The sequence below is a fragment of the Temnothorax nylanderi genome, unplaced genomic scaffold (genome assembly GCF_030848795.1).
Source record: "Temnothorax nylanderi isolate EJ_2023f unplaced genomic scaffold, tnyl_v1.0 TNYL_tig0002_pilon, whole genome shotgun sequence".
NCBI classification, from domain to species: domain Eukaryota; kingdom Metazoa; phylum Arthropoda; class Insecta; order Hymenoptera; family Formicidae; genus Temnothorax; species Temnothorax nylanderi.
Window position 1 is genome coordinate 1,577,064 of NW_027249064.1, and position 18,728 is coordinate 1,595,791.

Below are 18,728 nucleotides of genomic sequence, written 5' to 3' on the forward strand. Positions count from 1 at the left end.
TTTGGGGCCTAATCCCCTCGTAATTGGCTCTCGCAATGGCGATCCTTTATTAATTTAACTATTGCAAATCCGTGTACTCGTACATAACCGTAGACCGATTCCTGTTTCAGCGACATTGACGACGTCAACACGGACATTCTCCATTTGGACATATGGTGAGTTTGCACTATACGCATAATAACTTTCTATTAGATTACCGATATAATACCTTAAAAATTGTACAAAGTTTATAATAATTGCAAGGAGATGATTGAAATTTCTATGTGAATATGTGAAGTTTTCCAAAATCGAACCAAGCTTTGCAAGACTTGCACTGATGATTTCAGGGACCATGATGACGAGTCTTCGGTGTTTGACGCGGTTATCAAACTCAACGAAGTACGAGGTGTCAAAGGGCTCGGGCGATTTTTCAAGCAAATCGCGCAAAGTGCTAGATCCGGTAGTCAGGATGACTTCCTAGGTTGTGTAAACATCCCTCTAGTGGTAATTGTTTAATTCACAATGGATTTATTATTGAACTAGCTTAATACTCTGTAAATGCAATAGAAATCTCTAGTACGTTGATTAATTTGAAAAAATAATAAACTCTTTAAATAGTATTTAAAATCTAAAAACTGGCTGAAGATGTTTATTAAGTTTTCAACATCATCTTGAAAAGATCTTGATGGTTTTGAACCAATATTTATTTGTGTTAAATGATTGTATAGAATCTGTTTTGAGTTATATATTTTAATCGGAATAATGTAATAATTACTATTTTGTGACAAGAGAATTATGCGTTGAAAATAAAATTCTAGAATATTGTTTAATAACATATTATCTTTCTGTAGGAGATTCCGAGCACTGGAGTGGATCAATGGTATAAACTTGAAGCGCGGACACAAAGGAGTAACATTCAAGGTAGAATCCGGCTGAAATTATGGCTGTCGACAAGAGAGGACCGCGGAACGTCAGAAGAGGATAATTGGGGCGAGCTGAGGCAACAGGAAAGGCTGTATACAATTTTCCTTAATCATGAAATGAACAAACAAGGGGTACGCATAACCCTCATAACATTTAATGAAACCCACGTTAGACTCAACGCGAAAGATGTTACATCATATATTGAACACAGTAGCAACGTAAATTTGCCCATAGTATGGTATAGTCCATTTATTAGATATACAAGACGAAATTGTGTGTTGCATGTTACATAATGCATGTTGTTATAAAATTTTAAACTGCCATCATAAAGTGTTTCTTAAAAAAAAAAATAGATAAATAAATAGATAAGTTTGTAAATTTTATATTTTCTCCCGATATTCAAAATGTTAAATTATACTGACACGTGCATAAAAATTATGAAGCGTTTTACAATGTATTGATTATCTCTCTAGGAATCACTAATCAGACATGTGACTTTATACGCACTTGCGGTTTTCAGGAAGACTTTATTGGAGAACTGCCGCAAACCGCGCTGACAATCTTACATCAACACGCGGTGCAAGGTGATGTCACCGAGTTGCAGCAGGCTTTGATAAGATGGGTGGCAAGTTCCCGGCAGCCCGCCGTCGACCCACGGATGCTTCATCGTCTTCTGCAGGTAACTTTAGTCATCGGAGCAACTTACATTTTGCCATCTTACACTGATGAAACTATTAAATAACAATTATAAACTTAAACTATTTCAAACTTAGGAACTTGACAATCGATGGCATACTGAAACTCTATCGCGCGACGCAGAACAGTGTCTAGCGGATTCCTTCAATGATTTCTTGGAAGTGTCTTTGAAAAAAGTTAGACAACATCGGGTACTGTATCCACCTCTGTATAGGCCGACTATATCGAAGCTGGATTATTTGCTTAGGTATTTTTATTATAATAAAATCGTTTGTTACATATATATATATTATTGTAAACTTTACAATTTGTAAACAATAAAAACTTAATCATGATAAATCAGATGAATAAATATAAAGGTTTTGTTTAACTTTAAAATGTAATTAACATATAAAATTATATTATACGATAACAATTAATGTTACTGCAGATGTTTGGGGCTTCTCTCAAATATGAAGGCTTTCCGAACTTGCTGTCCTTTTAATAAGGAAATTCGTGGTGAAATCATTACCGCTCTTAGAAAAGGAACTCTGGAATGGTAAGTAGAGGTGTTTTGTAATAAACCAATAAAATATCTTTTCAAATAAAATTTATTTTTTATTTTGTTTTCTTATGCAAACATTTGTATTTGTAAATTAATTATAAATATTAAAATAATTATGGCAAGAAGATAATAATAATAGAATTATAAAAGAGTAAAACTCGAAAGCAATATGAGGCCAATCGATATATTATAGAAACATATAATGCAACTTTTATTTAAGCTTAATTTTAATTTTGCAGGTACGAAGATACCAGACAACAGACAATGTGCTATGATCAAGAACCTGATCAAGACATCGATCGAGTTTTACAAGATTTTACGAACTTAGTAACTGCATTACTAGTCGATCTAGAACAGGGGCTTTTATATTACAATTGTCTCTTTGAAGGGTAAGTTTTTCTGAAATCTGCTTTAGTAAGCAATATAAAGATATATATAAGAAAAAGTATAAGAAATAATCAATGCAAGGAATTTTCTCTATCAGTAAATACAAAAGTACTAATGTCCATTTCTATCAACGCAGGTTAATTTTAATCTTGGTTTAACTTACCTGTCATCTTTTCCTAGTTGTAAAAGTTAGAAAAAGATAGAAAGTCAGTTAAACCAAGATTAAAGTTAATCTACATTGGTAGAAATGGGCATAAGTCGCTTAGTCATTTTTTCTATTCTAATTTATATCTTTGGTAATATATTTAGCAATGTTTTGTAATTAACAATGTTTTCTCAGAGTTCACAGTGCTTAGGAAATTTATTATCTTAATATAACAAAAGATTTGCCGAATTGTGACACATTAATCCTATATGTTTTAGCACGAATGGTGTGCCATATTTCTCAGCAGTTTACAAGCAACTGGAAAAACTGGTAAGAATGCAAATGATAGAAACGTTTCTCGTGAATAAATTATTAAAAAATATTTATATAAATAGATTTTTACTTGTGATTTTGCAACAATATCGCGTCAAAGACACACTGTCACATAACACATCATTATTTTTTATTCACTGTGTCGTCGAGCTGGATGTGCTATGTTTGGCTTAAACGCTTTATTCGAGACGTCGATCGTGCTTGTGAATACAAAAAGATCTCATGGTGAAAAGAAGATTATTTTAATTATTCTTTTCCAAGCTATACACTCAAATTTAAGAAACACTGATTAGAATGTGTTCAAGGGAAATTCAACCGAATTTCTGGTTTTAAGCTACTGTATTGAATTGGACAAAATATATCAAAATTATTAGAAATAAATTCGGTCGACGTTTTTGCATTGAGATGACAATACATATTATTGTTTATATATAGAGTGTCCCAAATTTACGATATATTGCTTTACGGGGATATGAATGGCGATTAAAGACTAAGTATGTGTTAGATTGTAATATGTACAAAATAACGAGCATAATTGAAGAGAAATAAAAGTAAGTTGTAAAATAATTACAATTATGGTAAGGTCGCATCGGACACGCTGTAAATAAACAAGTCGCAGTGACCTGAAGGGGCCAGGTTAGGTGAAAAGCGTGACGACAAATTATAAATGTCCATCAGGTCAGCGCGATTTTACTGTACACGAGATGTTTGTCCATAGCTGGCGGAACACGTGGCGAAACACATGGAGAACACTTCCGAGGTACTTTTTTTCATCGCCACCACAAAATATTAAACTTTCTTTCTCTTTCTCTCCTGTTATTTCTCTTTTTTACTCTTGTCTCTATAGTTCTCTATCTCTCTCTTTCTCTCTCTTTCTTTCTATTACTTTGAATTTCCTGCATAATGTAAACCTGTTGAAATCGTCGCATTTTTATCTGCATAGCCATTAAAAATATTTAAATTAATTACTATATTAATAACAATGGCAAAAAGTCATTATATTAATTATAGAATTAATTACTGCGCATAGCATAGCTGTATTGTATAACTACACAGTACGTGCAAAATAAATAATAAAAAATAATGTAAAAAAAATAAATAACAAAATATAAATATGATTATATGAGTATGCAGTTAAAAAATAGACGTTATCAACCCAGTAATTATTGAAAATATTTTATTGTATGTATATACTATTATATATACATTAGTTTCGAGGCGATTAATCTATGTTTTGATTGGCAATTTAAGCTCGCGACTTTATAGTATTTGAAATTCCATATAGTTTCTTTAACACGAGGACAGAGCACACATTTTCAACTTTTACACACATAAATACAAAAAAAGAATACTCGCAAAATGCACAAAATGGGCAGTAGTGTACCGACTAAAATAATTCCAATTATTGTTACTATACTATACTTATACTACGAATATGAAAAATATATTTTGTAATGTTCTAATATTATTTCAAAAATCTATCTCATTAATTTTAGTATACCGATTATGACAAATACGCGCGTTTTAATATCATCTTATCATCAGTGATACAGTAATTGGATTTCTCTCTGGCTTTTTTTTACGCAAGTTAGCTTCTAATTGAGTTATAAGTTCTCTTGATAGTATGGTAAAGAAAAACTATGACGCACCCTACTGCCTTATGCTATTTAGCATTTGTCAGTTCTTTACTTCCCACCGTTAGTGCATATTTTTCATGATACCCTCGAATCGCGTAGTTTTCGTGAGTAAAAATCGCAAATTGCATGCGCTCATCCGGATCGTTAGCAAAACACAGCTGCACTTGACGCGTACCGATTGCATGCGCTCGCCAATTCAGCAAATGACGCACCACTCATTTGCCTCTGTGCACTTACTTTTAGCCGCGGTACAGATATATTTCTCGTTACACATGATTGCCTAGTTACGCTCGATGAAATCAACGCGTAATACATCGTTCCAGAAAGTAGGTTTGATGGTAATTATTGTTCCTTAAAACTGTAGTTCTGCGAAATCACTCAAATTTGTACATAGGTCATTTTAGCATTTGCAAAGTTTAAGGTATTTAAATACAAAGTAATTTGATTTTAACAATAAAATAAGTTTGCTAGAAGCGAATAGATTTTTTAATATTACTGTATTATTCTTTGTGGTATTGCTCAAATATTGTTTATATCTTTCTTGAAATTTTTTATTAGGCAGGTCATCACGTATTAATTAGTTTGTCACATATTTGAATATGTTTTACATATCACGAGGAATACATTTGTACTTGCTGCTCACTGTTCAGCAAGAAATGAATAAACTAAAATAAATAGCAAAAATATATTTCTAGGAATATGTATACGTGTTTTTTGAGATAAATACTATTTAAAACAATGATTAGATTTGTTAAACTATTTTTTATATTAATTATATTACTTAGCAGTACAATTTTATATACATATGTTAAATTTAGGATATTTAATATAAATTCAGAACAATCAAATTAGAAATACCCATTTTGATATAATTTAATAAATAAGATTTTTTTTAAATTTATTTTTTGCAAAAAATTAGTTTAAATGGAAAAGTATGTGAAGAGAAATAAAAAAAATTTAGTATAGTCGATCTTAAATTTAAATAATTAAGAATTTATAACTATGAAATTCTTCTTAAAGTAATTTATTTTTTTTGCAACACGAACAAGAATATAAAAGACACATAATTTATCTTTTTTGCACTTTCAGGAATGCTCTCGCGCATCTTCGATTTCGACATCCGACGTCTCGCGAGTTCTGATTAAATTTCTTCCGTAGATGCCATAAAACTTCGGTTTCCTCACAAAAGTTTTGTGTAACTACTGGTGTAAACTTGAGTTCTACCGCGAAAAATTTTAAGCAGAAAGCTCGATCGTAAGACGCATTTCTCATCGATTCCTTATCGATCCGACCGCATTTCTTTACATCGTCAAGAAATTCTATTACACCGAGTTAAAACGAATTTAATTAATCGTAGACTTTTACAAATCCTTAATAGAATCGCGTGTCTTTCCGCTTGTGTTGTACATTTATTTCACCAGATAAACGCGCTAATTATCTGGAAATTGATTATGAAAACCCTCCCGGACAATTTGTGTACAAATGCGCAAGGATGAAGAACATATCTGAAACTTTCCGAACATAATGCTATCTTCAGCTAGTTCTCTAAGCAGTTTACCGTAAAGGCGCTCGAAAAGTTTTGCAGTGCTGACCATCTGCTGCGTGTACAGACACAACTCCCGTTTATCCCTGTTAACTACATCGCCGGGACTAACATCCGGCATCTCTCTCGAGACCTCTTTTGAATATAAAGTCGCAGAGGATCGCACGTTAGCGTGTAACACGATTTTACCACAAACACGCGAAATTGAACTTTAATAGCTTTACATATAAATTTCGCCGAGAATGCAAATCCGCTAAGGCTTACGGTGTCTGAACGTTGCATATATAATCCAACAAATTGTTGCGCCAAGTGAAGTATATCATGCGACGTAGCGCATAAAATCGGCCTCAACGAAATTTAATTTTAAATGCATTTTCTATGCATTATATCAGGTTAAACATTTTTCGGCAAAGAGATGCGATCTGTATAAGAAAATATCTTAATTTTTTTTTCTCTCACTATTATCTTGAATTATTATATAAATATACTTATAATCCAATGATTAAAAAATATAACATAAAGAGCATAAGGATATTTAATTAATATCAAAACAAAATGTTATTAGAATGTAAATAATTTGTTGGAAAATATTATAGCTTGTCTTATCACTATTAAATATATTTAAACAAAAATATGAAATAAAAATTAATATAAATTTGCAATAAAATATTTATAACAATTAGAAATATTATTCTGTAAATTTGTTTCTTTGTAACTGACATTTAGACAAAATGTTGGATCGTGTATGAATTATTTTACAAGCAAATATGTACACAATATTTCACAAAGAGGCATGTATTAAACTCTTTCAGGGCTTTATTTTACTTCTTTAGTAAAAAAAAGTTTAGATTGTAATGGCTATTTAATTAGTTAGTTGAGAAATTTGGCGAACTTTAACACAATGCTTCAAGAATATTGCGCCGAAAAGTAAAATAGCATTGTATAATAGTATAATAGCTTAAATAAAGTAATTATTAAAAGTAATATTTTCTCCGCTTGCGCGTCTGTCTACATGATCGAACAGATCATGCTTAATTGGAACGATCACTTTTACAGATGCATAACGAGCTTGGTGCAAGGGTCACCACCGCCTGTCTGCAATTGCACGGTCAAAACAGAGATGAAGAATATGTTCTACCACCCGGTGCTGAGATAGGAACGCCGATATTCGAACTTTACCTGGCACTCCAAGACTTTGTAAAGTAAATATCTGTTATACTTGCTAATTCTTATGTCGATAAGATCACCTTTTGAAATAGATGTTAGCATATGTTTATTATATAATAAAACTTTTATGACTTACAATGTTTCATTTTTATGACGTTAACACATAAATACATTTTGAATCATTTTGAATAACGCTTTCATCATGAAATTATTATAATTAAATACATACAAAAATAATGTTTTTCAACATTATTTTTAATTTATACCTTTTTACATAAGTAAAAAAGCAACGTTTTTTCTCGTTATTAATTATTTCTTGCATTTACACTGCATTTATTTTATATTAAGGAGAAGTGAAAAATATAGTATGTAACATTGTGGTTTTATATAAAATTTGTTTTTCTAGCATGAAGGAGAATTTGCCGCAATCGGACCATAAAACTCTGGCAATCTGCAAATATTACGAGTGGTTTAGACCAGCTATCGACAAATGGCTGGATCTGGCGAAACTCAAGGCAATCCAAAGAGTGCGAAGAGCCGCGGAACTCGATCGGATCTGCGCCGGGGAATATTTCGTCAAACACTGCACGTCGGCAATCGACGCCACTGCGTGCTTTTATCAGGTTCTTTCATCAAATTTCTTTACTGTCCTTATTTATATGCTGTCCTTATTCATTTACATTACGAAATAATCACTGTAATAGTCATGATTCTGTTATTTAAAAAATTATAATTATATATTTTTTCTATAGATTAAAGAATTCTGGAAAAAACTGGCATGGCCGGATCTAGTTGGATCTTATAACTTTGTATTGAAAGTTATTGATGTAAGTAATCTCTATAATTGTTTTTTTTTTATGTGAAACTCCTTATTCGATGGTTCTCTTAATATAGAAATATACTAATAATTAAAAAGATATAAAATGTATTATTGTATATTTTTAAAATATGTTGTAATACCACTGCAATAACGTGATGTCAAACCGCTATTTGCTATAGGCGATATGCAGCTCCGCGGCTTATTACGCAGAGATAACACATCAGAAACTGGCGGATAGCGGATATTATGAAGAGCAAACACCATATAAGACCACAGATGAGGTAATCGCTCAGGTAGAGATTGCTTCGCTTTAGTACACAAACAGTAGTACACTTCCTGCTTCGCAAAGTAGTTTCGCTAAACTATGAGAATATGAGATATGCGATTACAACTTTGCACGACAAGCGGAGCATGATGCGACATGTAATGCAACTTCTACTAATCCATTGATTTATGTAAAAAGCAAATAGAAAAATGTATAATATGTCATAAACGGATATATAATATAGATTAAAAATATAACTTTTATATACATATAAAGCAATCATATGTATGTATAGGTAAGGTAAGCTTCCAGCGCTTGACAGTATGGATATTGGATATCTCAAAGCATAATAAAATATACGAAAATGTTATAAATAAGGAAATAATCAAAGCTTTCATAAATGAAGATTTATTTAAAAGATATTTTAAATTTTATTATTATATAATTTTAGTTCTTGACTTTTAGATTGTTGGCACAATGCCAGGACTGAATTGTTTGTGAGAGATAGAACACTTGATAAGGACCGAAAGTAACGGTCGAAACGTCGTGAGATAATAAAATTTCTATATTGCCAGTCAGCGTCGATTATTACTACTCCTTTTTAAAAGATATTGTTAAATATTTCGTCATGATCGTAATTTGATTCATAAATCATAAAATAATTAGGATGTATATATGTTAAGAAATATATGGTATATTACTTTTATAATAAACTCTCTAAATTTATTATAAAGTTTTGGTACTTTCTTTTCATCTTCGATAATACTGCAAAATTTATGGCGATTGAAATGCCCTTTTGCGTCGCGTGAAGGAAATATGAGGGTACTGATAATTATTAATTCGACGCTCGACAATTAATTGATAATTTATTCCGTTTTCAGATGTGCATAGCTGTCAATGGTCTCGAATATGTGAGAAGATGGTTATTGGACCTAGGCGAGGAACTTCGCGTGGAACAGATTCTAACAGCTTTGGAGACTCAAGCGGGCGAATCCGTTCGAATACAATGGCGAAACACTATGATAACACCACTAGAACAAACCCCTGGACAAATGTTACTCTTCATAAATCAGATAATTTCGAGAATCGGAGCAAAGGTACTCTCAGATAAAATAGTAATATAAATTTTAAAAAATCAAGATTGCTTGCTTAAGTTTAAATTGGATTTCTCAAGTAATGCAACTCATTTTATAATTTACAACCCTGTGTTATATATATTCTATATATAATTCCTTTACTATCGCAATCTCTAGATGAGTATCTCGCTGCTCTTTCCGAAAGGTCACCAAGTCAGCGCAACGTAATTTACATTCCAGTTTTAAAACGTCACAGGCGCTTATTAGTTTGCAAGCATAATTACTGTCGCGATAATATCGCTGTAACTATTGGTAGCTATGTTAACAAACGCGTATTGAAAAGCTGCAAACTATAACTTTCATCCTAATCATACTGTAGTATACTGCACGCAACGAAAATATACCTATAATGGAAAATTTTCAAAGTAACTATCCAGGTAGCAAGTTGACTTTACTTACCGATATTTTGACGTTATAATGACGACAAATAATGTTAGCTACCTGGGCAATACATTTGTTCGCAATTATATAACAATAATTTTATTTTATCTGTTTTATATAGATGAGACCACCTCTGAAAAAAGCGATGTTTCATTTGGCTTGGTCTCCTGACAGTTTACCAACTACAGAAGCAATTACACCTCTAGTAGAATACCTGGATGTTCATCTAGTAGCACTTAACTCGGCTCTGCTAGCCGCAAATTTCAATCGTGTTCTGCATGATATTTGGGAGGTGGTCCTTAGTGAATTAGCCAGTCAAATGGATGGAAATGCCGAAGTAATTATGCCTTTGTCATAATTGCATGAATATTAAACTTTTCTCTGATAAAATTATTATCCTTTATATGATAAAATAATTTCGACGATATTTGTATGTATTGTGACACATTTCTAACTCAGTATATTTGTAAGTAATCTAAATTACACAAACGACAAAATAATGACGAAAAATATTACTACTTGCAGGATAAACCAGTGATGTTTTACGAGAGATTGCACGAGGCGCTTGACTTGTTAGTAAGATTTTTCAACGCTGACGATAAGGGCTTGCCTTTAGAAGTATTACGTCGTCAGAGTTTCATGAACGCGGAAGAGCGTCTTCAGTATCATAAAATGGACACGACTTTCTTGATCGATCGATATTATCAACAACGTCTTCTGGTATATAATATGCGACATCCAAATTAATTAGTCAACTAAGTATAATTATTTCTTTTATTTTAAATAGCAAATAGCAATATTTTGTACAAATATGTTTAAGAATATTCTTATCTTTAAAAATACTCTCTTTAATACTTCTTGCTATGCAAATATGTTGTATAGGAAAAATTGCCTTAAAATGTTTATATATGGCACAATGTTTAATTGCTGAATGTGTGTGTACTATATCTCTAATTACAATATAATAATATATCTATGTGTTAATTTTTAGGACCAACTTAGCACAACTAGCTACGAATATGGAGTTCTAACAGTACGAGCTTATTTGAATCACGATTCTCTTTGCATCGAGGTGATAAGTGCCAGAGATGTCATACCATTAGACCCGAATGGATTCAGCGATCCCTTCGTAATAATCGAATTATTACCACGACGAATGTTCGAGCATTGCGCCGAGCAACAAACTAATGTCAAAAAGAGAACTCTAAATCCCATGTTTGACGAGTGTTTTGAATTGTGAGTTTATTACATTTTAAGTTATAACAATATTTAATATCAATAATAGAACAAAAAATATTCACACATATATAAAAGTAATATCTTTAAGAAGTTTGTTATCTAATTTACTACTTGTTTTGCATGATGTAATAATATTTTAATTCTATTTTTATATTTTTATATTAATTCTATTTTTATATTATAAGATAACATTATCTTGATTTAAATATCAGATAACAATTGAAAAAATATATTTAGCTTCAATAAATATGTACACATATATACTTTTTCCAGTTCGGTGAGTGTGGAACAGTGTCGTGATCCTAATGCGATGGTTCTTTTTACGGTAATGGATCACGACGTTCTTACGGCGAACGATTTCGCAGGCGAGGCTTTCCTAGGACTCAGCACTATTCCTGGCGTCGCCGACACAAACACCAGCATAGACAATTTCCACGGCCTCAAGCATCAGGAACTACCGCTTATGCACCAAAAAAATCGGCGTGAGTGAATTAATCAAATTTCATAAATTGTAAAATTTATGAAAATACATGAACTCATGAATTTTAGAATAGAAATAACACGTTACTAAATTTATAAGTCTAAGAATCGAAAACTTTCTCGCTCTGTATATAGATCTATGATAGGAAATTATGTAAATAAAGAATATTCTAAATTATAAATTTATCTTATTTTAAGATATTCCATTTTAAATCTTTTACGTGACTAGAAATTGAATAAATGTATTTAATATTACAATATCATCAATTTCTTCTTTATAAATAATCTTCACATTGTAACTTCTACATCGATGCTTATATCTCTTGCAAATTAAATATGCCTTTTGTTCTAGATCATCCGATTCTCCAAATATTGGAAACCCGAGTCGGCGACAAGATGGCTCTCGACTTTGTGAAGAAGCAGAAACAACGATTTGCCACGACGTAAGCGCATTATGTACTGAGAAAAGAGAAGGAAAAAACCATGGTGATTGCATCGCAATCGCTATCAAGACTTGTACACTAATCTTAAGAGTCAATGAAGAAAAAAATGGTGAGAAGAAAATGCTGAGAAGAAAATGGTAGAGGAGAAAGTCCATCCCTGCGATATATCGTCGATTATCACTTTCTCTCTCTCTCTCTCACGCACTCTACCTTTCTGCCTATCTTTCTACCAGCCTTCATCCAAAGATTCGCCAGATCTATTTCAGTGTAAATCGTGTTGAATATAATCGGTGTTGGGTCAAAAAAAAAGAGAAGAAAGAGAAAAAAAAGGGAAGGCGTGGTGAAAGAGGATCGAGAGAAATATATCAAAACTATTTTTGTGTCGAAGAAAAGATGTGTAGAGCAGAACGACGCAGCACACAGGAAACAGTAAAGCACATCGGTGTGACGTAGCTAAGGATAAATGTTTAAAAGCCGTCTCGTCAGGCTCGAAGCGACACCGGAGCGACCGTAAAGTTCTTTATCTTACATTTTTTATACAGGGAGGTCTGAATATTTAAATTCTTACGCGCGTGAGTTTAAGGATCCTAGCAAAAAGACACGAGTGTTTACGTTTTCGGATAAACTAAAAAGACGAGACTTTCCTTCGCGGTCGCGCGACCTGGTTTTCGTGTGTCAATTGTGAATAGAGATCGGGGTTTCCATGATAAGAATATAAATATATGCGACATATGATGACTTTTTTTAAATCGAATTATTTTCACAGCTTCCATAAAAGAGAAAGTCATCGAGGCTGCTCATGGAAACTTCCGCCTTGATTACGCAGAATTGATTCACGACAAAATAGGGAGGAAAATACAAGTCTCTTTACTATCCCCTTAAATTTCCATTTTTTATAAAAATTATGTAAAATGGTTAAGTTTTAGAAATTTCTTTTTCCTTCGGGCAATGCAAAACACACAACGAATTCTAATATTAATAACTAACTTAGATATCAATTACACTAATCAATTGTTGATCAGAAATAAAATATATCATTAATGCATGCATAAAATCAGAAGCATGTCGAGTATTAATACTGTTTTCTCAAAAATTATTTTTAACCGCATATTTTTCAATCAAGTTAAAAATCAAATTGTTCTAATACATTTCTAATAATCCAAGTAAAATGCTTTTCCTCCCCGAAGGGCAGCCGCGCCGCTTCAGCGTCGCTTCGACGGTGCGAATCAAGCCGAGAATGTCGATATATACGATATTTTTCTTACTCGTCATTGGCTAAAGCCTGTTTCTATCTTTTCATCATCTAATCTCCCGAATGACTAAATTATCAACGCAGCTTTTCTCGCCGGAGCCGTTTATGCGACAAAAACAGAGACGCTTTTATGGGAACGCTCCACTCTGTGATTTCTTCAGCATCGAAAGAAAAGAGTGAAATTTGAGAATGTATCAGAGGTATGAGAGAATACGACTTTCAGACATAACTATTATTATAAATTGAATGTACGTTTCGCTTGAAAAATATTCTCTGTGTCGCCCTACTAGATTTTTCTATTAAATTTATTTTGCTAGTACACAACATGCAATTCTATATAGTCTTTCTATAACTTTCCGATGCGACGCTGACGAATTCTTCGTGATTAACATTAAAGTATATGTTAAAGCACTCGTAATAATTGGATAAAAAATTGAAGTACAATCCGAAGTACAATCTTTTCTTTATCTTGTTTGATGAGTCAAATTTTAATCTCATTTATGCCCCTTTTCACCAACGTCGTTTAACTTGAATCTTAGTTTAATTCACTCTTTGTCTCTTTCTAAGGGCCAAAGCACATATGACAGTCGTAGTCGTGGACGTAAGTAACGCACAAGCTTTGGCGTATCCTGATTTGTCAGGTCGAGGACTACGACCGTCGTATATCGCTACGCTATGTTATGTGCTTTGGCCCTAACAGTCTCCCTTAGAAACAGACAAAGAGTGAATTGAACTAAGGTTCAAGTTAAACGAAATTGGTGAAAACGGGCATTAGAGAGCAAAACAAATTGTATAAGAACAATGCGCTCACTAAATATGCCAACAAAATTTAATAATTATTTGCGTATCTAATAATTTGCATGAATAATTTAGAATACATAAGCATATAATGTATGTCAATATAAAGTAAGTCGCGGATTTATGTTACATTATTGGTATACCATTATTGGTGTATCAAAATTTGAATGTAGACAAATTAAACGTGCAAGAAAGCGAGGAGTAAGGACAGACAGAGATGAAAGAGAAAGAATTCAAACGCACATATGTCAATTTTTCTAATGCACGTATCACTTCGTTACGTAATTATACAAAAAAAAAAAAAAGGAAAATACGATAATTATACAAACGAGCGCTCCGCGTGGTACACCTTAATATTTTGCACGCCTTGTATAATAAAAGAGAACAATAACAGAGAAAAGAAAACGATTACGAAGAGTAAGATTCGTCTGTTTGATTCTCAATATATTTCGTGCATCGAATCCAATCAAACTCTAGCTACTATTTGCTTTTCCAACTTTTTTCAACTACCCAAAAGGTATGTACAATCTATCTTGTATCGTGAGACAAATAAATTAACATAAATGTTTAAGTGATTAATAATCTTTTCTGATTGACCACAAGTTTATGACCATATTGTTGATTAGGAAATGTCAATGTTATATAATACTTAGACATTACAGCCAAAAATGTTTAATTTACTGTTAATAATATTTTGTTATATAATGTTAACATTGTTAATACTGTATTCGTTACTCAACTCACATAGCTGAATTCTTTATACAAACAAAAGATTGCTTTTTTATTTAATGCAAAAATAATAATTATTTATTTCATTTACAGATTTAATAAGCTGGATTCAAGAATGCAAATATTTCAAAGTTTTCAAGTCTCGAGGATCGAGAGATATAAAAATTCGAATTGCCTCTATCAATCTGGTTTGAAAATATCTACTAGATTTAAAAAATCTCATCTTTAATTTGTAGAAATAATTTAGATTTAATAGACAATCCAATTTTATATATTTTGTTATAGAAATATTTAAAATATTAGCTAGCTTCTTGATCAAGCAAATCGTTTGACGAATCAGTTTTGTTTAATTGAATTGGATTTTCTTCTGTTCGTATTATAGGATCACCATCGAGTTTCTCCAAATTTGGCAAACGTCGTGCAACCTCGACTCTCCATTGATCTACCTACAAAATATAAGTATATAAAAATGATAAAACATTTCAAATTTTGCACATTTAGAATATTTCTAATAATACCTTTAATAATATTTAAATCTATTTAAACTTATTACAAAATATATACATCTAATTGTATCCATTTTACTATTATACATATATAAATATTTCTCTAGTGTATAATATTTTAAAATATTTTGAAAAGTAAGTTTTTTTTTCTTTAAAACGTTATGTACAAAAAGAAAATTTTACGTTTTGTACAATATTTATTAAAGAATACATTGATGTAATAAATACCTCGAGACTTTCACACAACGGATTGCCGACGTAAACTAAATCTCGAAGATTTGCAAGCTCTTGTAGCCTCGCGAATTCGTTCCACTCTCGCACCAAGTTATTAGACATATAAAGTACCCGAAGATTTCTCATCGCCTGGATGCCCTTCATCTTCTCAATGCAATTGTAAGAAATCCAAAGCTCCTCGAGAGTGTCGCCTAATGGTTCAAGACCGGTGAAGCCTTTGATTAAATTACGACCTAATGACAGGATCTTTAAATTCTTCAGAGTCCCAACGCCTACGAAAAAAGCGAAACATATTTAAAAAGTTAATTTATATTTGCATGCAACATGATATTTCTATTGCATCATAATTTTGCTTGAATTACAATGTATTATATATCAATATTAAATGCCGCGCGTGTTATATCGTAACAATTATTAATCAAGAATTTTAAAGAATATGTAATTTAAGTAACAAAAATATAGTATATCAATTTAACATATTTCGATAAAGCATGTCGTGACTTAAACGATCGAATAATTGTCGCATGAAATTATAATGAACAGTATTGTTTGTTATTACAAGCAAACTGATAACAACAAATGAAGACATTAAAGCGCGTTCTTGCACGGTCCATTCGTAACAACGTGAAATTTATAATCACATTTACATTGTGATGTGTCGCGAGACAGTCAAACGTTTGAATATGCATTACGCATTCGATAAACGTCACGAGTACGAATATGCATCAATTCTGGATGCGGCATGCGGCATCTAAAATCGTGATTTACATAAATCGATTAATTCATGAATCGCTGATTAATTAATCCAAGATAACTCAGCGGAGGAATATAAAAAGAAATAATTCTAAAAATTTTTCGTTTTTGTAAATACATGTATGCTCATACTTCTGAAATCCGTCAAAAATATATCGCATTTTAGAGATGCATTAATTAATATTACATAATTATTTATTAGAAGCAACAGCAATAAATTATTTTAACAAGAAAATCGTATCGTATCGTGTCGTAAAAATTCATGCGACACTTATTCCATGAGTCATCCTGACACTTGGAATTTTTTTCGTAATTTTGTAATGCATTAAATTTTCACCTGCAATCTTTTCAATCATATTTGTCGATAGGGAAAGCTTTTCACAATTCACCAAAGCTGCTAGCGCATTGTCCATCTTCTCTATTGGCGGCCACTGAAAGTTTAAGATTACTTCCGTCGCCGTAGCTGCATTTTGTTGATTCTCTTCCTCCCATCGCCGTATAGCTTCTTTGCATGTAGTTGGCTTTGCAGATGCCATGGATGAGTCTTAACAATATATCTTCCCACCATCGATAAAGATTTCCAAAAAATCTAACATTTTTTTACTTGTTACATTCATTTTAAGTATTATAAAATATCGGACAACACACACATACGCACACACATCTAATATTTTAATATAAAGAAATAAATAATATTATAAAATGTGTAATACGCTTAATGTATATGTATATGCAAAAATACATAATTAATAGCGCGGCAAAATATTGTACTAGTTCATTACGTCATGACCAAAGCAGCATCGTAAAGCAGCAACAATAACTGCTCTACAATAATTAACGCTGAAAATACAGTTTCAACAGTATCCGAACTTCCTCGGAATTCGATTATCAACGCTTCATCACATTAACTAACAAAATTAAATATATCATTAAGCAATGTGTTAGAGACAATGTATTTACATGCATTGGCAAATAATGAACGAATGAAAAAATTGCATTTAATCGTCAAAGAGAGACATGTGCAGCTATTCTACATAATGTGCGCTAATGTATTATTTTATCTCTTGCGTATAAATATACATAACTACCTTGTAAATATGTAATTATCAAGAATGCGACAATACGAGCGTTTAATTTTCCATTTTTTTTTTATTTGTTTAATTAATATATATATATACATATATATATAACTGAAGCGTTATAGTAAAAATCAGCGGTTGATCCAATATTTTATGTTCTTCATCGCAGCTCCTTTAAGTGCCACGGCGTCCAGGTAGCATCCCGTCTCCCGTACACTGTCACGTACACGTGCATCTGAGGTTACAAGAACCGTAGTACTTGGTACTACTTGTTTTCCTTGGTTGCGTGGCAATCTGCCATGGCCAGACGTTTGCAATATCTGGCACCAAGCAAAATAATCGATGCATAAAGCGCATGCGTCTCGAGCGAGTATTTGTTAACCAAGTGTCTCAATGCTAATGATTTATGGTAAATATTGGCTTAGAAAAGAAACAAATAGGATCCGAAAAAACACACGCCGGGTGTGCGATCGATAAACGATGACGCGCGTTGATTCTTAACGCGCGTATTTGAAGGAGCAATATGTTAATAACTATTGCGAGAACAATGAAAGCCGCTTGCATGTTGCTGGATCTACAGATTACTAGATTTTTTTTTATCATTTACAGTCAAATCTACAATTGCAAATACTGATATTAATGGCATTACAAATTTGTAAATAGCTTTGCTGTCGCTTCTTCTTCGAAATAAATCGAAATAAAATTATAGTATTTGTTTTAACTTTTTTTAAATAATATTCTATAATATAAAATATCTTAATAATTTAGTTTATAAATTTAAAGTTTTGATTAATAAACTTGTATTATATATACGAGTTTATTATATATATAGATCCCCACGTTTATATTAATCAAAACTTTACATTCATATACATATACATACATATATGTGTATATTGACAACTACATGCGCGTTGTCGAATATGTAGATTCATGCATTACGTGAAAACTTTTACGTATCGTAATCAAACAGAAAAAACTCCTGCCTATATTATAATGTCGGACTATAAAGCAAAAATTTTTTCTCAGCATTTTATTAACCAAAGAACTGGCAGTATTGTCACGTCACGTATTACAGCGAGCAGACACAATGACACTTCAATAACTAAATTACATTCATAGCTTTCGGGAGATACTAATGGAACGAATAAACAAGGATATTTATCGGTGGCGTAACTTTAAATATAAAGTTTTTAATTAGATAAAAAGTAAACTTATCACTTTGGCGTTTTAATGAGTTTTAAGATAAGAGCTAGCC

General features: G+C 32.0%; 2 protein-coding genes across 4 annotated transcripts in view; one reads left to right on the forward strand and one right to left on the reverse strand.

Moving 5' to 3' along the window:
* Positions 1-14,740, forward strand: part of Unc-13-4a (BAI1 associated protein 3) — a 77,708-nt gene extending 62,968 nt beyond the window's left edge. Inside the window, exons 9-27 of one of the 3 annotated variants that reach the window (XM_071699022.1) lie at positions 111-155; positions 327-483; positions 831-1,034; positions 1,424-1,582; positions 1,677-1,846; positions 2,030-2,137; positions 2,383-2,532; positions 2,954-3,005; positions 3,727-3,768; positions 7,245-7,390; positions 7,762-7,978; positions 8,108-8,182; positions 8,355-8,468; positions 9,322-9,537; positions 10,079-10,294; positions 10,483-10,677; positions 10,949-11,193; positions 11,470-11,678; positions 12,029-14,740. In XM_071699022.1, coding sequence (XP_071555123.1) covers positions 111-155; positions 327-483; positions 831-1,034; positions 1,424-1,582; positions 1,677-1,846; positions 2,030-2,137; positions 2,383-2,532; positions 2,954-3,005; positions 3,727-3,768; positions 7,245-7,390; positions 7,762-7,978; positions 8,108-8,182; positions 8,355-8,468; positions 9,322-9,537; positions 10,079-10,294; positions 10,483-10,677; positions 10,949-11,193; positions 11,470-11,678; positions 12,029-12,123 — 2,815 coding nt within the window. In that variant the 3' untranslated portion in view covers positions 12,124-14,740. The remainder of the gene's footprint in view (positions 1-110; positions 156-326; positions 484-830; positions 1,035-1,423; positions 1,583-1,676; positions 1,847-2,029; positions 2,138-2,382; positions 2,533-2,953; positions 3,006-3,726; positions 3,769-7,244; positions 7,391-7,761; positions 7,979-8,107; positions 8,183-8,354; positions 8,469-9,321; positions 9,538-10,078; positions 10,295-10,482; positions 10,678-10,948; positions 11,194-11,469; positions 11,679-12,028) is intronic. The other 2 variants (XM_071699032.1, XM_071699042.1) reach the window with 2 other exon arrangements.
* Positions 14,741-14,825: 85 nt separating this feature from the next.
* LOC139768668 (dynein axonemal light chain 1) lies at positions 14,826-18,695 on the reverse strand. The gene is made up of 3 exons (XM_071699106.1): positions 16,729-18,695; positions 15,633-15,910; positions 14,826-15,344 (listed from the first exon to the last, which is right to left on the reverse strand). Exons 1-3 carry the CDS (start codon positions 16,925-16,927, stop codon positions 15,198-15,200), a joined length of 624 nt encoding a protein of 207 aa, XP_071555207.1. The 5' UTR covers positions 16,928-18,695; the 3' UTR covers positions 14,826-15,197.
* Between the last annotated feature and the right edge of the window lie 33 nt (positions 18,696-18,728).

Excerpts from the sequence above, each read along its gene's own strand:
- LOC139768668 (XM_071699106.1), bottom strand. The coding sequence starts at position 16,927 with ATGGCATCTGCAAAGCCAACTACATGCAAAGAAGCTATACGGCGATGG. Across the intron at positions 15,911-16,728 it reads TATGATTGAAAAGATTGCAG|GCGTTGGGACTCTGAAGAAT; the intron begins GTGAAAATTTAA and ends CTTTTTTCGTAG. Across the intron at positions 15,345-15,632 it reads CGTTGTGTGAAAGTCTCGAG|GTAGATCAATGGAGAGTCGA; the intron begins GTATTTATTACA and ends TATATTTTGTAG.